The sequence below is a fragment of the Homarus americanus genome, unplaced genomic scaffold (assembly GCF_018991925.1).
Source record: "Homarus americanus isolate GMGI-L3 unplaced genomic scaffold, GMGI_Hamer_2.0 scaffold20987, whole genome shotgun sequence".
Classification (NCBI taxonomy): domain Eukaryota; kingdom Metazoa; phylum Arthropoda; class Malacostraca; order Decapoda; family Nephropidae; genus Homarus; species Homarus americanus.
Window position 1 is genome coordinate 5,534 of NW_024713539.1, and position 18,470 is coordinate 24,003.

General features: G+C 50.7%; 1 protein-coding gene across 1 annotated transcript; it reads right to left on the reverse strand.

Annotated features, from left to right (window-relative positions):
* Positions 1–375: 375 nt before the first annotated feature.
* LOC121872245 (putative lysozyme-like protein) lies at positions 376–3,946 on the reverse strand (the record flags this gene model as incomplete). Its single annotated transcript, XM_042374915.1, is given in 2 exon segments — positions 376–915; positions 3,798–3,946. A coding segment is annotated over 1 exon segment (95 nt), but the record flags the coding sequence as incomplete, so codon positions are not given.
* Positions 3,947–18,470: the final 14,524 nt, after the last annotated feature.

Here is an 18,470-nt window from a genome sequence, read left to right on the forward strand (position 1 = left end):
TGAGGAGTGACATTAGTAGCCATATTATAAAGAACAGGTGAGGAGTGACATCAGTAGCTATATTATATAAAACATAAAAGGACACCTGAAAATATGTTCACCATCCTTGTACCGCCATGTTGTTCAAGGTGTTCATCTGGACCGTCTTTCTACACCTTGAGATGAGAACACGGAGTCATGGTGATCACTAATTGGGGCAGCCTCCGGTCACGTCACCTCTACAGCTTATATAGAAGACAACATATGTCTTCTTGGCCATGTGTGAAGGCCATCGTACACACACACACGCGCGCACGCACGCACGCACGCGCGCGCACGCGCACACACACACACACACACACACACACACACGCTAGAAAGGTGTATAATACTGACCTGCGGCTGCGGTTTCTGGAGCCGAGGGAGCCGCCACCGCACTGTACCGCCGCAACCATCTTGGCAGTGAGGGACAGGAGAGACATGGTTGTCATGACACACCTCCCCCTCACTGTCTCCCGGCGGCCGCACACTCAAACACACGGACGCTATAATCTTCTCCCCGCCACTACCCATAAAACACTCACTATGTTTCCAGTAATGAGATATTTTCACTTAACTTCACTGTGATGTTTGTGTTAAGAGAGTTGGTTAATAATAGTTACTTGGTCCAGAGGAGTAGTAATACAGCTTTATGGGAGGGAGAGGTCTGGTGGTGTCATCAGTACTGCCTCTTTATCAAGCTGGCAGACTCACTCACTCTCCTCCTGGTGGTAGCTGAGTGTCCTGGGGCAAGTCTCTCCCCACCATACACACAAGAGTCTTTTTCCACGACACAATATATATCTTCTTTTTTCTCTCTCAATTAACTGTATACCCCGAGTGTGTCATCACCATACCGTCTCGACACTATGAACAGTCAACTATTATATCTGTAAACTGAGAGAGGAAAACCTTGGTTGTGTTTGTGCGTCAGAGGAAGACCAAAAACATCCTGGAGTTTATATTATCACCGTGTACAGTCGTCCGCCCGTCTTCCACAGATAAACACGGGCGGCGATGTTCTCCTGTTTCACACACACATTAACAATACCATCTCGCTGAATGTTACAATATGTATTACAACAACATTAGTATCCGTCCCGTAAGGTGGAGTGTGAGCATTAATACGTACGTTGAGAGAGAGAGAGAGAGGGAGGTAGGCGGGGTCGCTGCTGCCCCACACAATCACTACCAATAAACAACAATTTAACCCAGTGTATATGACCACCTGTGACGCTACACCCCTTCCTCCTGCCTCCCTCGCTCTTCTCTATACACCCATACACAACCACACTCCTCCACACCATACACAACCATACTCCTCCACACCATACACAACCACACTCCTCCACACCATACACAACCACACACACCATACACAACCATACTCCTCCACACCAAACCCATAATACTCCACACCATACAACCATAATAATCCACACCATACACAACCAATACTCCACACCATACCACAACCACACTCCTCCACACCATACACAACCACACTCCTCCACACCATACACAACCATACTCCTCCACACCATACACAACCACACTCCTCCACACCATACACAACCATACCACACCTGCCAGACCAAGCCCAGTTAATCACTTTTTCTTCTCAAATCTCTTTTTTTCAAGGTTTTATGGTTATGTCTTAAGGTCCTGGGTTATGTCTTAAGGTCCAGGGTTATGTCTTAAGGTCCTTGGTTATGTCTTAAGGTCCTGGGTTATGTCTTAAGGTCCTGGGTTATGTCTTAAGGTCCTTGGTTATGTCTTAAGGTCCTGGGTTATGTCTTAAGGTCCTTGGTTATGTCTTAAGGTCCTGGGTTATGTCTTAAGGTCCTTGGTTATGTCTTAAGGTCCTTGGTTATGTCTTAAGGTCCTTGGTTATGTCTTAATGTCCTGGGTTATGTCTTAAGGTCCTGGGTAATGTCTTAAAGGTCTCCTTTGGTTATGTCTTAAGGTCCTTGGTTATGTCTTAAGGTCCTTGGTTATGTCTTAAGGTCCTTGGTTATGTCTTAAGGTCCTTGGTTATGTCTTAAGGTCCTGGGTTATGTCTTAAGGTCCTTGGTTATGTCTTAAGGTCCTTGGTTATGTCTTAAGGTCCCTCCTGGGTTATGTCTTAAGGTCCCTCCTGGGTTATGTCTTAAGGTCTGGTTATGTCTTAAGGGGTTATGTCTTAAGGTCCTTGGTTATGTCTTAAATGGTCCTGGGTTATGTCTTTAAATGGGGTTATGGTTATATCTTGGTCCTTAAGGTCCTTGGTTATGTCTTAAGGTCCTTGGTTATGTCTTAAGGTCCCAGGGTTATGTCTTAAGGTCCTTGGTTATCTTAAGGTCTTAAGGTCCTGGGTTATGTCTTAATGTCTTAAGGTCCTTGGTTATGTCTTGGTTAAGGTCCAGGTCTGGTTATGTCTTAATGTCTTAATGTCCTGTCATGGTTATGTCTTAAGGTCCTGGGTTATATAGGTCAGGGTTATGTAAGGTCCTTGGGTTATGTCTTAAGGTCAGGGGTTATGTCTAAGGTCCTTGGGTATGTCTTAAGGTCAGGGTTATGTCTTAAGGTCCTGGGTTATGTCTTAAGGCCCAGGGTTATGTCTTAAGGTCCTTGGTTATGTCTTAAGGTCCTTGGTTATGTCTTAAGGTCCTTGGTTATGTCTTAATGTCCTGGGTTATGTCTTAAGGTCCTGGGTAATGTCTTAAGGTCCTTGGTTATGTCTTAAGGTCCTGGGTTATGTCTTAAGGTCCTTGGTTATGTCTTAAGGTCCTTGGTTATGTCTTAATGTCCTGGGTAATGTCTTAAGGTCCTGGGTTATGTCTTAAGGTCCTGGGTTATGTCTTAAGGTCCAGGGTTGTAATTACTAAGACTAAGGTGATCTACAGTCAGCAGCCATAACCTAGCTACCACCACCACTGACACAGCCACGCCAACAGTGACAACACCATACCTCGCCAACAGTGACAACACCATACCTCGCCAACAGTGACAACACCATACCTTGCCAACAGTGACAACACCATACCTTGCCAACAGTGACAACACGATAACTTGCCAACAGTGACAGAGCCAAGTGACAGCCATCCATACCAGTGATACGGGAGGGTCAACGAGAACTAGTGGTGGCGGTGGTGTCCGTCAGGTGCTGGTGAAGGGGTCATGGGGGAGGGGGAGGGAAGGGTGGGAGGAAGTGAAAGCGGAAGGAAAAGGAAAACAGGTGGGGAAGAGAGGAAGGAGGGAAGGAGGGGGAAGACAAGAAAGAGGGAGGGAGGGGGAAGAGAGGAAGGAGGGAAGGAGGGGGAAGATTGGAGGGAGGGAGGGAGGGAGGACCGCTACTAATAATATCATCAAGGTAGAGGTACAGGTGAGGGGTGTCAGTCACCAGGCAGTAGTTGTTGTACACAAAGCGTCCTGGTGCGCCACATACCATGCCAGCTGACGTCACAGTGACCAGCTGGCCCGCGGCTGTGCTATATACGGATGGCTCCCGTTATGCTAATACTACACACTCACCCACATCATCAAAACTCCATTTGGGGTCCTCAAACTTGTCGTGAATGGATCTGTTCCTTAACCATCAGACGAAGGATCACTGTCTTCCAACACGCTGACTGGTGGCTTTAGTGTACACAGTCATCACTCGCATCATACTTTAGTGTCGACCACAGCGAGGGCATTTCTTTTTTTTTCTACTTCACGTCACGCATATCATTAACTACTGTAGTACCATTTTTCTCTTAAAATATTTAGTTAGAACGAATAAACTTGAGGATCATTACGTATCGTCATCCTGTGATAGTGGCGACACAGAGAGTGTATGTGTGAGGGACGGTGGAGTCAGTCACACACGAGGGTAGGGTGGCACTGTACACCGTCGACTGTCATGGCACGCCGTGGCTGGCGGGCTGCTGCTCCCCTCACCACTATGCCCCGCCCACCACTACCACCATGCCCCGCCACACTCACTACCACCCACCACACACACACACACACACGCACACATCAATGTATCTCGACTCACAAGTTACACTACTTCAGCAAGATTCGAGCAGCCTGGTGTTGAACATCACTATACAGAAGACAAAGATGACAGCAAAGTGACAGAAGGGAGGAGAGGGACCCCAGCACCTCCTGTCACGGCTGATGGCCACAGTGGTGATAATGGTCAGTATGGGTGGTGGGGCTGGGAGGGGGAGGGGGGTGATGCTGTTACTACAACTGCTGCAGCTGCTGAGGACGTTAGCCAGGTCGGGGAGTTCCGCTCACAAACCCCTGAGAGGCATCTTAGACGAGACCCACGCACCGGAACACACTCGTCATGGGAAGTGCAGCCGCCCCCCCCCCCTACCACGTCCTAGTGAGGTATAGCACAGGGAGGATCGTGGTGCCTTGGTGAAAGAGGCTGGTGACATATGGTGAACACGTGATCTGTGTGATCACTCCACCACGATGACTGGAGGTGAACAACCACACCCACCCACACACATACATACACCCAACCACACACACATAATAATAATAATAATAATAATAATAATAATAATAATAATAATAATAATAATAATAATAATAATAATAATAATAATAATAATAATAATAATAATAATAATAATGGAAGCCCCTCGAAATCGAGGATGGCCGGCCCAAGGATCCCCTAGCGAGAATTTGTTTAAGGTGTAGAAGCTGTTGCCACAACAACAACCACACCCCAAGTTAACGAGTTGCATGACCCAGTGTCAAGGAATAGTGACAAATAGTCCGAGAAACCCGGACAACTCGCCAACTGCACTGGCTAACCATTATCCAGGAATACGATCCGCAAATCGATAAACATCCAGGTTCCCAATTACTGCTGGGTAGACAGAGGCAAATGGCGTAAAGAAACTTGCCCATAGCTTCACCCGGGTCCGCTCACTTGCGAAGCGAAGATGCTGACCATTACACCACACATACACCCAACCACACACAGATACACCCAACTACACACACATACACCCAACCACACACATATACACCCAACACACACATACACCCAACCACACACACATACACCCAACACACACACATACACCCAACCACACACATACACCCAACCACACACACATACACCCAACCACACACACATACACCCAACCACACACACATACACACACAGATACACCCAACACACACATACACCCAACCACACACATACATAACCACACACATATACACCCAACCCACACACATACACCCAACCACACACACATACACAACCACACACACATACACCCAACCACACACACATACACAACCACACACACACACACATACACCCAACTACACACATACACCCAACCACCCCTTACATACCCACCACCCACCCACATACATAACCACATACACCCCACTCTTACTTACATACACCCACCCACCTACCCACATACATAAACACACCCAACACACACACACACACCCACCCACCCACCCACATACATAACACCCACACATACACCCCACTCACCCACTTACATACACACCCACCCACCCACATACATAAACACACCCAACAACACACACACATACACCCACTCACCCACTTACATACACCCACGCACATACATAAACACACCCAACACACACACATACACATACACCCACCCACACACATACATACACACCCAACAACACACACACACATCAAAAATTTGTTTGTGCTTTTATTTGCCCCCGAGGGGGCTAGTTTATTGGGCACCCCCTTGTCATCCTGTGCAAGGTGAAGCACAAAAGCGTTTACAGCGCCCATCTGGGAAGCATGCGTAGTTCATGCTGCCTTTATGACTCATACATTCAGGACGTAAAAGCCTGAAGGGTCATCAATAACAGTATTCACACAAGACTTCTCGCCCACCACACAGTGACCGAGACCTAATCTGACCCAGTGAACTTGACCTCTGACCCAAATACCTCTAAGTACCAAAGAGCAAACCACCATCGTACCTCACAGCTCTCTCTCTCTCTCTCATAAACACCCACCTTCCTTCCGTCACATACCACCCCCCCCCCACACACACACATGATCCTCGAGTTCTTATGACGTCAGGTGGCACTGCTTGGTGACGTCACGTGGCACTGTGCCTGGTGCCGCCAACAGCTAAAGTCACAGTCACGTCCCCGCCTGGCCCACTCATCATCAGCCGCCTTCACTACTGCCATTATCCAGTCTACCATCACCACTACCATCACCACCATGAAAGTCTACCATCATTACCATTTATCATACTCTTAATACACCACCACCACCACCGTCAACAAATTCTACTACCATACGCCACCATTACCATCACCATATCAAACTCTACTATCATACACCACTACCATGAAACTCTACCATTACTACTATTTTATCCAGTCTACCATCACCACTACCATGAAACTCTACCATTACTACTATATTATCCAGTCTACCATCACCACTACCATGAAACTCTACCATTACTACTATTTTATCCAGTCTACCATCACCACTACCATAAACTCTACCAATACTACCATATTATCCAGTCTACCATCACCATACCAGAAACTCTACCATTACTACTATTTTATCCAGTATACCATCACCACTACCATGAAACTCTACCATTACTACTATTTTATCCAGTCTACCATCACCACTACCATAAACTCTACCAATACTACCATATTATCCAGTCTACCATCACCACTACCATGAAACTCTACCATTACTACTATTTTATCCAGTCTACCATCACCACTATCATGAAACTCTACCAATACTACCATATTATCCAGTCTACCATCACCACTACCATGAAACTCTACCATTACTACTATTTTATCCACTCTACCATCATCATGAAACACTACCATCATACATTATTGTTCAGGAGAAAACTTAAAAGAATGAATAAACTAAACACTATTGGTATTATAAATGACCATGTATACAGTCTGTCGTAATGTGCTTTGGTGTACGTATTACAACACACACACACACACACACACACACCTGCCCCCACCACCTCCCCCACCTGCCACCCCACCACCCCCACCTGCCCCTACCCACTCTTATTAAAATTCATCAAAACCATTATATCATAAATTATCACGTCGACAGATAGAGATTAACGTTGTAATAATTATATATTTGACAAGACATGATACTAACAGCTCTGTCTTCTTGTTCCACCTTAATACAACCCATGTTGTGCTGCTTCCCTCCCTTATCATATTAATGTACATCAAGTTCACTGTAAAATATGTATATACTTATAATGTAAATGTAAAAAAATAAATAAAATAAAATAAATAGCGAAGTGATAACCGTGGGAACATACTGATATGTTCTTATTACCACCATGTTATTGTACTTATCCAGATGATACTAAATGTGACGTAATACTTCCTTGAGATAAATGTACAGTATATATCAGGTGCCTTTAAGAGAGCTCAGGTTCTCAGCTGGTTCTGCCATGTTAATATTGTTATTATTATCCACTCTGTATCTGTGTGGCTAAATAAACTGTTTTAATATCAATATCACCACAATCACCACCACCACCCTCACCTGTACCACCACCCTCACCTGTACCTCCACCACCACCCTCACCTGTACCACCACCACCACGGTCATCACCATCACCTGTACCACCACCACCACCTCTCACCTGTACCACCACCACTACCACCCTCACCTGTGTACCACCACCCTCACCTGTACCCACTCCCTCACCCAGGCCCACCACCACCACCCTCACCTGTACCCACCACCACCCTCACCTCCTTTACGTGCCTCTACAATCTCACCCGTGATCACTATACCTACCAAAGTGTTTAAGCATCATTAATTACAGTATTAGTGTTGTTCACCCAATCCAATCTTACACAATATACGACAAGGAGGGACGGAGGAAGGGGGGAGGGAGGGGGGACAGAGGATTGGTAACCAGTCAAGCGAACCCCACCCAATCCCTCAAGGTACACAGGAGGACTGGACCCTGTAACGACGGGAGGTGGGGGTGTCAGCTGACCTATATATACAACAAGGGAAGGAGGTAGTAGAGGTATAAGGACAAGAGGAGAGGTAATACACTCATTTGACCCACTGAGGACAAATACCCAGCGTTGAAGTATGGAATGCGAGGCCTTATACAACCTCTCCCTCCATCCTCCCTCTCCATCCTTCCCTCCTCCCTCCCTCCCTCCCTCCATCCTTTCTCCCCCTCCCATTCCTTCTCCTCCAACCATTTATTTGCTCGCCGCCAGCTGCCCAAACAGTTTACACTGTTCTCGCCCTCACTTACACAACCGCGGGAAATGGTGCACGAGGCGGGGCGAGGCTACACACGTTATACGACTGCTCATTACCACAGTGTTTCACACCCGTCTACCATCATGTTTACAAATATTGCGTCTAGCCTTTTGGGGGGGTGTTAGTGGTGCAGTGGGGCCTTGTTCAGGGTGTTAGTGGTGCAGTGGGGCCTTGTTCAGGTGTTAGTGGTGCAGTGGCCTTGTCTAGTGCAGTGGCCTGTTCAGGGTGTTAGTGGTGCAGTGGGGCCTTGTTCAGGGTGTTAGTGGTGCAGTGGGGCCTTGTCCAGGGTGTTAGTGGTGCAGTGGGGCCTTGTCCAGGGTGTTAGTGGTGCAGTGGGCCTTGTTCAGGGTGTTAGTGTCTTCAAACTTTGGTCACACACGTGTAGCAAATTACCTCAACTTAGGGACACACTGGCTGGTGAAGGAGGACCCTAGGCTGCTTCGCTGTGACATAATAAGCGGCTATAACACTTGGGTAAAGTGGATGATTTGGCGGAGAAGCAGAGTGAGTGTGTCGCCGTGGTGGCCGGATGGTGGGTCACGCACACCACACTGTCGACATGCAACACACGGAGATGGCAACACAACACCACATTCCATCATCAAAGTCCTTCCCTCCCTCCGTTCTTTTTTCCCTCCCTCCCTCCGTTCTTCTCTCCCTCTCTCCCTCCCTCCGTTCTTCTCTCCCTCTCTCCCTCCCTCCCTCTCTCCTTCCTTCCTTCCTTCCTTTAAACGACATAGATATCGGAGTAGACAGCAACATAAGTAAATTTGCTGACGACACTAAAATAGGGTGTATAATTAAATCTGACGAGGACTCCGTAAACCTACAGGAAGATATAAAAAAAATTTTCGCATTGTCTGAAAAATGACTGATAAAATTTAATGTAGAAAAATGTAAAGTACTTAGTCTAGGAGATGTAAACAGAGAAACCAGATATCAGATGAACAACGTTGTTATAGAGAAATCCGACTGCGAGAAAGATTTAGCAGTAATGATAAGCAGGAATCTTAAACCAAGACAACAATGTGTATTTGCTCGAAACAAGGCTAACAATGCTTGGGTTCATACAAAGGAGGGTTAGTTATAAGACTAGCGGGGTCATCCAATCTTGCGCTTGTGAGACCTCACTTGGATTACGCGGTTCAGTTCTGGTCACCGTACTACAGAATGGATATCGAATCTCTAGAAAGAATTCAGAGGCGAATGACAAGACTAATCCCGGGCAGTAGGAACCTTCAGTACAGACAAAAGTTAAATCATCTTAATCTGCACTCCCTCGAGAGACGTATAGTGAGGGGCGATATGATCGAGGTGTATAATTGGAAGTCGGGGCTAAACAAAGGTGATATAACAAACGTACTCAAACTATCCAACCAGGAGCGAACTCGTAGCAATGGTTTTAAATAAGATAAATTTAGATTTAGGCGCGAGATAGGTAAACATTGGTTTGGAAATAGAGTAGTGGATGAGTGGAACAAGTTACCAAACATCATCATTAACACGAATACGCTGGATAGCTTCAAACATACTGTAGGTTGGATGGATATATGAGCGATAGGGGTTGGGTGTAAAAGGGACTGGCCAGTATGGGTCAATACGCCCGCTGCAGTTTCCTCCATTCTTATGTTCCTTCTCTCTCAACTGTTACAACTCGGACATCTATCCACTGCTTTTCTCTTCCACCTTCCCTACCTCCTAATCATTCTCTTTTCTTTCGTCCCTCCTTCCGTTCTTCCTCCTACTCGTCCCTCCTCCCTCCCTCTCCAATCTTAATGGTTAGGATAGATCAGGCCAAATCAGGCAGAGGTGGGCCAGTAGGAGCAACAGAGGTGGGTCAGGAGGAACAACAGAGGTGGGTCAGGAGGAGCAACAGAGGTGGGTCAGTAGAAGCAACAGAAGTGGGCCAGTAGTAGCAACAGAGGTGGGCCAGTAGGAGCAACAGAGGTGGGCCAGTAGGAGCAACAGAGGTGGGCCAGTAGGAGCAACAGAGGTGGGCCAGTAGGAGCAACAGAGGGTTAAGAAGACAGCAGAGGTGGGCCAATTTGAGGAAGAGGAGGCGAGCATTTACAATTGGACAAAAACTTTTACCCTGGACAAAAACCAAGAGGCCACAAAAGAGACGAGTAAGCGACATAGTGAAGCTACAGAGACTCGAACAGGAAGACATGAGAGTGTGAGTCTAAACATGTGGCAGTAATAGAGACTCACCTTACCATGAACACAACCCAGGTCAGGAGGGAGCACTGTGTCATGAGAGAGAGAGAGAGAGAGAGAGAGAGAGAGAGAGAGAGAGAGAGAGAGAGAGAGAGAGAGAGAGAGAGACGAGTGATAATGGGATGGGTAGAGACATTCTCAGTCCTCCACTACCTACAAAGGCGACTACCCATCTTCCTCACTTCCCCCATTCGATTCCCTTACCTCCCCCTTCCCACTCCCCTCCTCCCACACCTCCCCCTCCAACTAGAGCATCACCTAGGTCACTCTCGGCCAGGCTATTTGGAGCATTAGGGGGGTCGTCAAGATGTAGTACATATATACCACCAGATGCTTCCTGAAGTGCACCACACCACACCACTACCCACCACACCACACCACACCACACCATACCACACCACTACACACCACACCACGTACATGCCACGCCACACCACTACACGCCACGCCACACCACCACACACACCACACCACTACACATCACACCACATCACTACACTACACACCACACCACACCACGCACACCACACCACACCACACCATACCACACCACACCACCACACACCATACCACACCCTGGGAGGTAGACTGGGACTGACGCAGGAGTTGGGGACTGATGGAGGAGACTGGGGACTGACGCAGGAGTTGGGACTGATGGAGGTAGACTGGGGACTGACGCAGGAGTTGGGGACTGCTGGAGGCATTGGGGCTAACACTGGGGACTGATGGGAGACGCTGGGGAATGACACTGGGGACTATTATTGACCAAGGGCCTCCTGGCAGCTAACATGTGACCCATCAATAGCCATCAGTATACCTTAATATATCTCGGACATAAACATAATATATCTCGGACATAAACATAATATATCTCGGACATAAACACATGGTCGCAGACAAGGGGAGACGAATAACTATTAAAAGTGTATGAATCAGTTTAGATTGACATCTGGTTCTGTGCTTCCAACAACATGAAGCAAGAGTCACAGGTGTTAGGTGGAGGGGAGGGATGGAGGGGGGTGTATGAAAAAGGGAAGGAGGGGAAGGGATGGAAGAGGAGGGAGAGGTTCATCTGTCCCACCTGCCACCTCACACGTACTCTCCCCTCTCGCAAAACTAGAGATCAGAGGTCACTGATGTGGGTCGGGTGCAGCTGTCAGGTCAACTTAGTTTACCCACAACACGTGATTATGGTGTAGAAGGCAAGCAAGAACTCCGCGTGCTTCCCTGTTGGGAGCTGTAAACGCTTCTACGCTTCGCCTTGCAAAGGATGCAGGGAGGTGCCCAATAAACTAGCCCTTTCGCGAGGCAAATTGTAAACTCTCTCTCTCTCTCTCGGATGTTGTGGCCGTGGGAGGACTAGAGGGGGCTGAAAGCAGTGTTGGGAGGGTTGCTGGGCCCGTGGAGGACTAGAGGGAGCTGAAAGCAGTGTTGGGAGGGTTGCTGGGGCCGGAGGACTAGGAGGGGCTGGAAAGCAGTGTTGGGAGGGCGGCTGGGCCTGTTGGGGACTAGGAGTGGGCTGAAAGCAGTGTTGGGAGGGTTGCTGGGCCTGTGGAGGGACTGGAAAGCTCTGCTCTGGAAAGCAGTGTTGGGACTAGAGGGGCTGAAAGCAGTGTTGGGAGGGTTGCTGGGCCCGTGGGAGGATCTAGAGGGGCTGGAAAGCAGTGCTGGGAGGGTTGATGGCCCGTCAGAGGCTGAAAGCAGTGTTGGAGGGGCTAAAATTGTGAGGACTAGTGGGGGCTGAAAGCAGTGTTGGGAGGGTTGCTGGGCCGTGGGAGGACTAGAGGGGGCTGAAAGCAGTGTTGGGAGGGTTGCTGGGCCCGTGGGTAGAGCGGTACCGCTCTTGCCTCGCAAGCGAGATGTCACGGGTTCGATTCCCGGGCCGGTGGAAAGTTGTTCGGACACACTTCCCAGCCTCCCGTGGTCCCTGTTCACCTAGCAGCAATGTAGGTACCTGCTGTAAATCGATAGTTTCGTATTCAGGGAAAGTTGTTGGAGCTTCCAATAACTTGCTGAGACATAAACCATTGACTCTTCAGGCTTCTACGCCCTTGACCCTTCAGGCTTCTACGCCCTTGACTCATGAGGCATAAAGGCAAGCATGAACTTAGCATGCTTCCCTGTTGGGCACTGTAGGCGCTTCTGCGTTTCACCTTACACAAGGATGTAGGGGGGTGCCCTACCGCACCTTTACCACACCCTCACACCCACCATCCACACGCACTCTACACACCTAACACACCTTTACCACGCCCTCACACCCACCAGCCACACGCACTCTACACACCTAACGCACCTTTACCACGCCCTCACACCCACCAGCCACACGCACTCTACACACCTAACGCACCTTTACCACGCCTCACACCCACACGCACTCTACACACCTAACGCACTTACACGCCTCCACACCCACCATCCACACGCACTCACACACCTAACGCACCTTTACCACGCCCTCACACCCACTAGCCACACGCACTCTACACGCCTACCGCACCCTTTGCCTTGCTCAACACATTCAGAGATAAATACAGTTAAGAGTTCTTCAATGATCCGGTATAAGAAAGACTAAATAATATGTGGTTGTCGTTTTAGCCAGAGTTGTGTGTATTATATCATTATCCTGGGGAGGGGGAGAAGGGGAGGGGGAGAAGGGGGAGGGGGAGAAGGGGAGGGGGAGGGGGAGGGGGAGCAGGGGAGGGGGGGAGCAGGGGAATACTTTTGAAGGAAGGTTATAAATGAAGACACACACACACACACACACACATACAGGACCTTAGCTGTGTATGAAAATTTTCTTTACCTTGACGATGGTGACCTTTGACGGAGGGACAGGTGAGGGGTGGAGGAAGGGAAGGAGGAGGGGTGGGGTTAGGGAGGGGGGAGAGATGGTGGAGGGAGGGTGGGTTAGGGGAAGGGGGGTGGGGAGGGAGGAGATGGAGGGAGGGGTGTCTCTCAACTTGTGCCAAACTTCCCATGAGGTCTTGTTTATAGACCCGTGAAGGTAACACACACACACACACACACACACACCACCAGTCACCAGGTCACCAGGACAGGTAGAGGTTTCCCTAACACACACAACCACTCTGGGGATTCACTAGAACACTAACCACCCTATCACTATTTGGAAGGGGTTAGGTTCAACGAGTGATGACAACCCCTTTAACCCCTTAGTTCTATGATTTAACCCCCTTAGTACGATGACTTAACCCCATTAGTACGATGACTTAACACCACTGAGTACAATAACATCAAATTCATCATATTTAAAGGGCTAATTCATCGTACCCAGAGGGGGGCTGTCATCGTACACAAGGGGTTCACCAGAGGTATGTGACCAACAACAGCATGACGGTGACAGCGGCCTTCAGGCCGGACAAAGCCCCTGACAAAACCCCTAATTTATGCAAAGTAGGACAAAAGCCCCCCAATTAAAGAGAAAAATAGGTTGGGTTGATTTATCCTAGGGGCTTCTTCCGGAGGGGCTTTGTCCTAGGGAGGCATTTGTCCTATAGTCCTTCAGTAGTGTACGACCTGTCTCGTCACCGCTACTCATAATGTGGTATTTTCACAGCAGCTACGAGTAGTACATCCAGCTGGTACTGGAGGGAGGGTGAAGGAGGGAGGCAGGTCAGTTGGTGGGTGAGTATGGTAGTGTGGCTCGGGTAGTGGTGGTGTGGGTATGGTAGTGGTGGTGTGGCTCTGTAGTGGTGGTGTGGGTATGGTAGTGGTGGTGTGGCTCTGGTAGTGGTGGTGTGGGTATGGTAGTGGTGGTGTGGGTATGGTAGTGGTGGTGTGGCCTGGGAGTGGTGGTGTGGGTATGGTAGTGGTGGTGTGGCCTGGTAGTGGTGGTGTGGGTATGGAGGTGGTGTGGCTCTGGTAGTGGTGGTGGTGTGGGTATGGTAGTGGTGGTGTGGCTCTGGTAGTGGTGGTGTGGGTATGGTAGTGGTGGTGTGGCCCTGGTAGTGGTGGTGTGGGTATGAGTGGTGTGCATGGTAGTGGTGGTGTGGCCTGGTAGTGGTGGTGGGCATGGTAGTGGTGGTGGCTCTGGTAGTGGTGGTGTGGGTATGGTGTGGTGGTGGCTCTGGTAGTGGTGGTGTGGGTATGGTAGTGGTGGTGTGGCTCTGGTAGTGGTGGTGTGGGTATGGTAGTGGTGGTGTGGCTCTGGTAGTGGTGGTGGGTATGGTAGTGGTGTGTGGGTACAGTGGTGGTGTGGCTCTGGTAGTGGTGGTGGGTATGGTAGTGGTGGTGTGGCTCTAGTGGTGGTGTGTGGGTATGGTAGTGGGGTATGGTCTGGTAGTGGTGGTGTGGGTATGGTAGTGGTGGTGGCATGGTAGTGGTGGTGTGTGGCCTGGTAGTGGTGTGGCTCTGTAGTGGTGGTGTGGTATGGTAGTGGTGGGTGTGGCCTGGTAGTGGTGGTGGGTATGGTAGTGGTGGTGTGGCCTGGTAGTGGTGGTGTGGGCATGGTAGTGGTGGTGGCTCTGGTAGTGGTGGTGTGGGTGTGGTAGTGGGGTATGGCCTGGTAGTGGTGGTGTGGGTATGGTAGTGGTGGTATGGCCTGGTAGTGGTGGTGGCTCCAGTGGTGGTGTGGGTGGTAGTGGTGGTGTGGGTGTGGTGAGTGGTGGTGTGGCTCTGGTAGTGGTGGTGTGGGTATGGTAGTGGTGGTGTGCCTGGTAGTGGTGGTGGGTATGGTAGTGGTGGTGTGGCCTCTGTAGTGGTGGTGTGGGTATGTAGTGGTGGTGTGGGTATGGTAGTGGTGGTGTGGCTCTGGTAGTGGTGGTGTGGCTCTGAGTGGTGGTGTGGTATGGTAGTGGTGGTGTGGCCTGGTAGTGGTGGTGTGTCCTGGTAGTGGTGGTGTGGCATGGTAGTGGCATGGCTCTGGTAGTGGTGGTGTGGGTATGGTAGTGGGTATGGCCTGGTAGTGGTGGTGGGCATGGTAGTGGTGGTGTGGGTATGGTAGTGGTGGTGTGGCATGGTAGTGGTGGTGTGGCCTGAGTGGTGGTGTACCTGGTAGTGGTGGTGTGGGTATGGTAGTGGTGGTGTGCCCTGGTAGTGGTGGTGGCCTGGTGGTGGTGGTGGGTATGGTAGTGGTGGTGTGGCCTGGTAGTGGTGGTGGCCTGGTAGTGGTGGTGGTGTGGCCTGGTAGTGGTGGTGTGGGTGGTAGTGGTGGTGTGGCTCTGGTAGTGGTGGTGGCTCTGGTAGTGGTGGTGGTGTGGGTGTGGTGAGTGGTGGTGTGGGGCTCTGGTAGTGGTGGTGTGGCTCTGGTAGTGGTGGTGTGGCCTGGTAGTGGTGGTGTGGGTATGGTAGTGGGGCATGCCTGGTAGTGGTGGGTGGCCTGGTAGTGGTGGTGGGTATGGTAGTGGGTGTGGCCTGGTAGTGGTGTGGCTCTGGTAGTGGTGGTGTGGCCTGGTAGTGGTGGTGTGGCCTGGTAGTGGTGGTGTGGCATGGTAGTGGTGGTGTGGCCTGGTAGTGGTGGTGGGTATGGTAGTGGTGGTGTGGCCTGGTAGTGGTGGTGTGGCCTGGTAGTGGTGGTGTGTGGCCTGGTAGTGGTGGTGTGGCTCTGGTAGTGGTGGTGTGGCCTGGTAGTGGTGTGGCATGGTAGTGGTGGTGTGGGCATGGTAGTGGTGGTGTGGCTCTGGTAGTGGTAGTGTGGCCTGTAGTGGTGGTGTGGGTATGTGCAGTGGTGGTGTGGCTCTGGTAGTGGTGGTGTGGCCTGGTAGTGGTGGTGTGGCTCTGGTAGTGGTGGTGGTGTGGCTCTGGTAGTGGTGGTGTGGGTATGGTAGTGGTGGTGTGGGTATGGTAGTGGTGGTGTACCTGTAGTGGTGGTGTGGCTCTGGTAGTGGTGGTGTGTGGGTATGGTAGTGGTGGTGTGGGCATGGTAGTGGTGGTGTGGGTATGGTGTGGTGGTCTGGTAGTGGTGGTGTGGGTATGGTAGTGGTGGTGTGGGCATGGTGGTGGTGTGGGTATGGTAGTGGTGGTGGTCTTGCAGTGGTGGTGTGGCTCTGGTGTGTGGTGTGGGTATGGTAGTGGTGGTGGGCATGGTAGTGGTGGTGTGGGTATGGTAGTGGTGGTGTGGCCTGGTAGTGGTGGTGTGGGTATGGTAGTGGTGGTGTGTGTGGTAGTGGTGGTGTGTGGCTCTGGTAGTGGTGGTGTGGGTATGGTAGTGGTGGTGTGGCTCTGGTAGTGGTGGTGTGGGTATGGTAGTGGTGGTGTGCCTGGTAGTGGTGGTGGGCATGGTAGTGGTGGTGTGGCCAGGTGGTGGTGTGGGTATGGTAGTGGTGGTGTGGCTCTGGTAGTGGTGGTGTGGCTCTGGTAGTGGTGGTGTGGGTGTGGTAGTGGTGGTGTGGCTCTGGTAGTGGTGGTGGCCTGGTAGTGGTGGTGTGGGTGTGGTAGTGGTGGTGTGGCATGGTAGTGGGGTGTGGCCTGGTAGTGGTGGTGTGGCTCTGGTAGTGGTGGTGTGTGGCTCTGGTAGTGGTGGTGTGGGCATGGTAGTGGGCATGGCCTGAGTGGTGGTGTGGCCTGGTAGTGGTGGTGGGTATGGTAGGTGGGTGTGGCTCTGAGTGGTGGTGTGGCTCGAGTGGGTGGTGGCCTGGCAGTGGTGGTGGTGGCCTGGTAGTGGTGGTGTGGGTATGGTAGTGGTGGTGTGGCTCTGGTAGTGGTGTGGGTATGGTGAGTGGTGGTGTGGCTCTGGTAGTGGTGGTGTGGCCTGGTAGTGGTGGTGTGGCCTGGTAGTGGTGGTGTGGTGTAGTGGTGTGGCATGGTAGTGGTGGTGGGCATGGTAGTGGTGGTGTGGCCTGGTAGTGGTGGTGTGGCCTGGTAGTGGTGGTGTGGGTATGGTAGTGGTGGTGTGGGCTCTGGTAGTGGTGGTGGTGTGGCCTGGTAGTGGTGGTGTGGCCTGGTAGTGGTGGTGTGGCCTGGTAGTGGTGGGTGTGGGTATGGTAGTGGTGGTGTGGGCATGGTAGTGGTGGTGTGGCCTGGGTAGTGGTGGTGGGTGTGGCTCTGGTAGTGGTGGTGTGGGTATGGTAGTGGTGGTGGGTATGGTAGTGGTGGTGTGGGCATGGTAGTGGTGGTGTGGCTCTGGTAGTGGTGGTGTGTGGGCATGGTAGTGGTGGTGTGGGCATGGTAGTGGTGGTGTGGTATGGTAGTGGTGGTGTGGCCTGGTAGTGGTGGTGTGGCCTGAGTGGTGGTGGTGTGGGTATGGTGGTGGTGTGGGTATGGTAGTGGTGGTGTGGGTATGGTAGTGGTGGTGGCTCTGGTAGTGGTGGTGTGGGTATTGTAGTGGTGGTGGGTATGGTAGTGGTGGTGGGTATGGTAGTGGTGGTGTGGCTGTAGTGGTGGTGTGGGTATGGTAGTGGTGGTGTGGCATGGTAGTGGTGGTGTGGGTATGGTAGTGGTGGTGTGGGTATGGTAGTGGTGGTGTGGCTCTGGTAGTGGTGGTGTGGGTATGGTGAGTGGTGGTGTGGCTATGGTAGTGGTGGTGTGGGTGTGGTGGTGGTGGTGTGGGTATGGTAGTGGTGGTGTGGCTCTGGTAGGTGTTGGTGTGGCTCTGGTAGTGGTGGTGTGGGTATGGTGGTGGTGGTGTGTGGCTATGGTAGTGGTGGTGTGGCTCTGGTAGTGAGTGGTGGTGTGGGTATGGTAGTGGTGGTGTGGGTATGGTGGTGGTGGTGTGGCTATGGTGGTGGTGGTGTGGGTATGGTAGTGGTATGGCTCTGATAAACATAAGAACATAAGGAGTCTGCAATAGGCCGGTTGATCTGTGCATGGCAGCTCCTGTCGAGTTACTGCCACTCTCTATTATCCATGAATCTATCCAGCCTCCCTTTTAAAACTCTCCAGCGTTCAGCACTTACTACAAAGTTGCTAAGCTTGTTCCACTCGTCCACCATCCCATTTATGAACAAGTTTCTTCCTATCT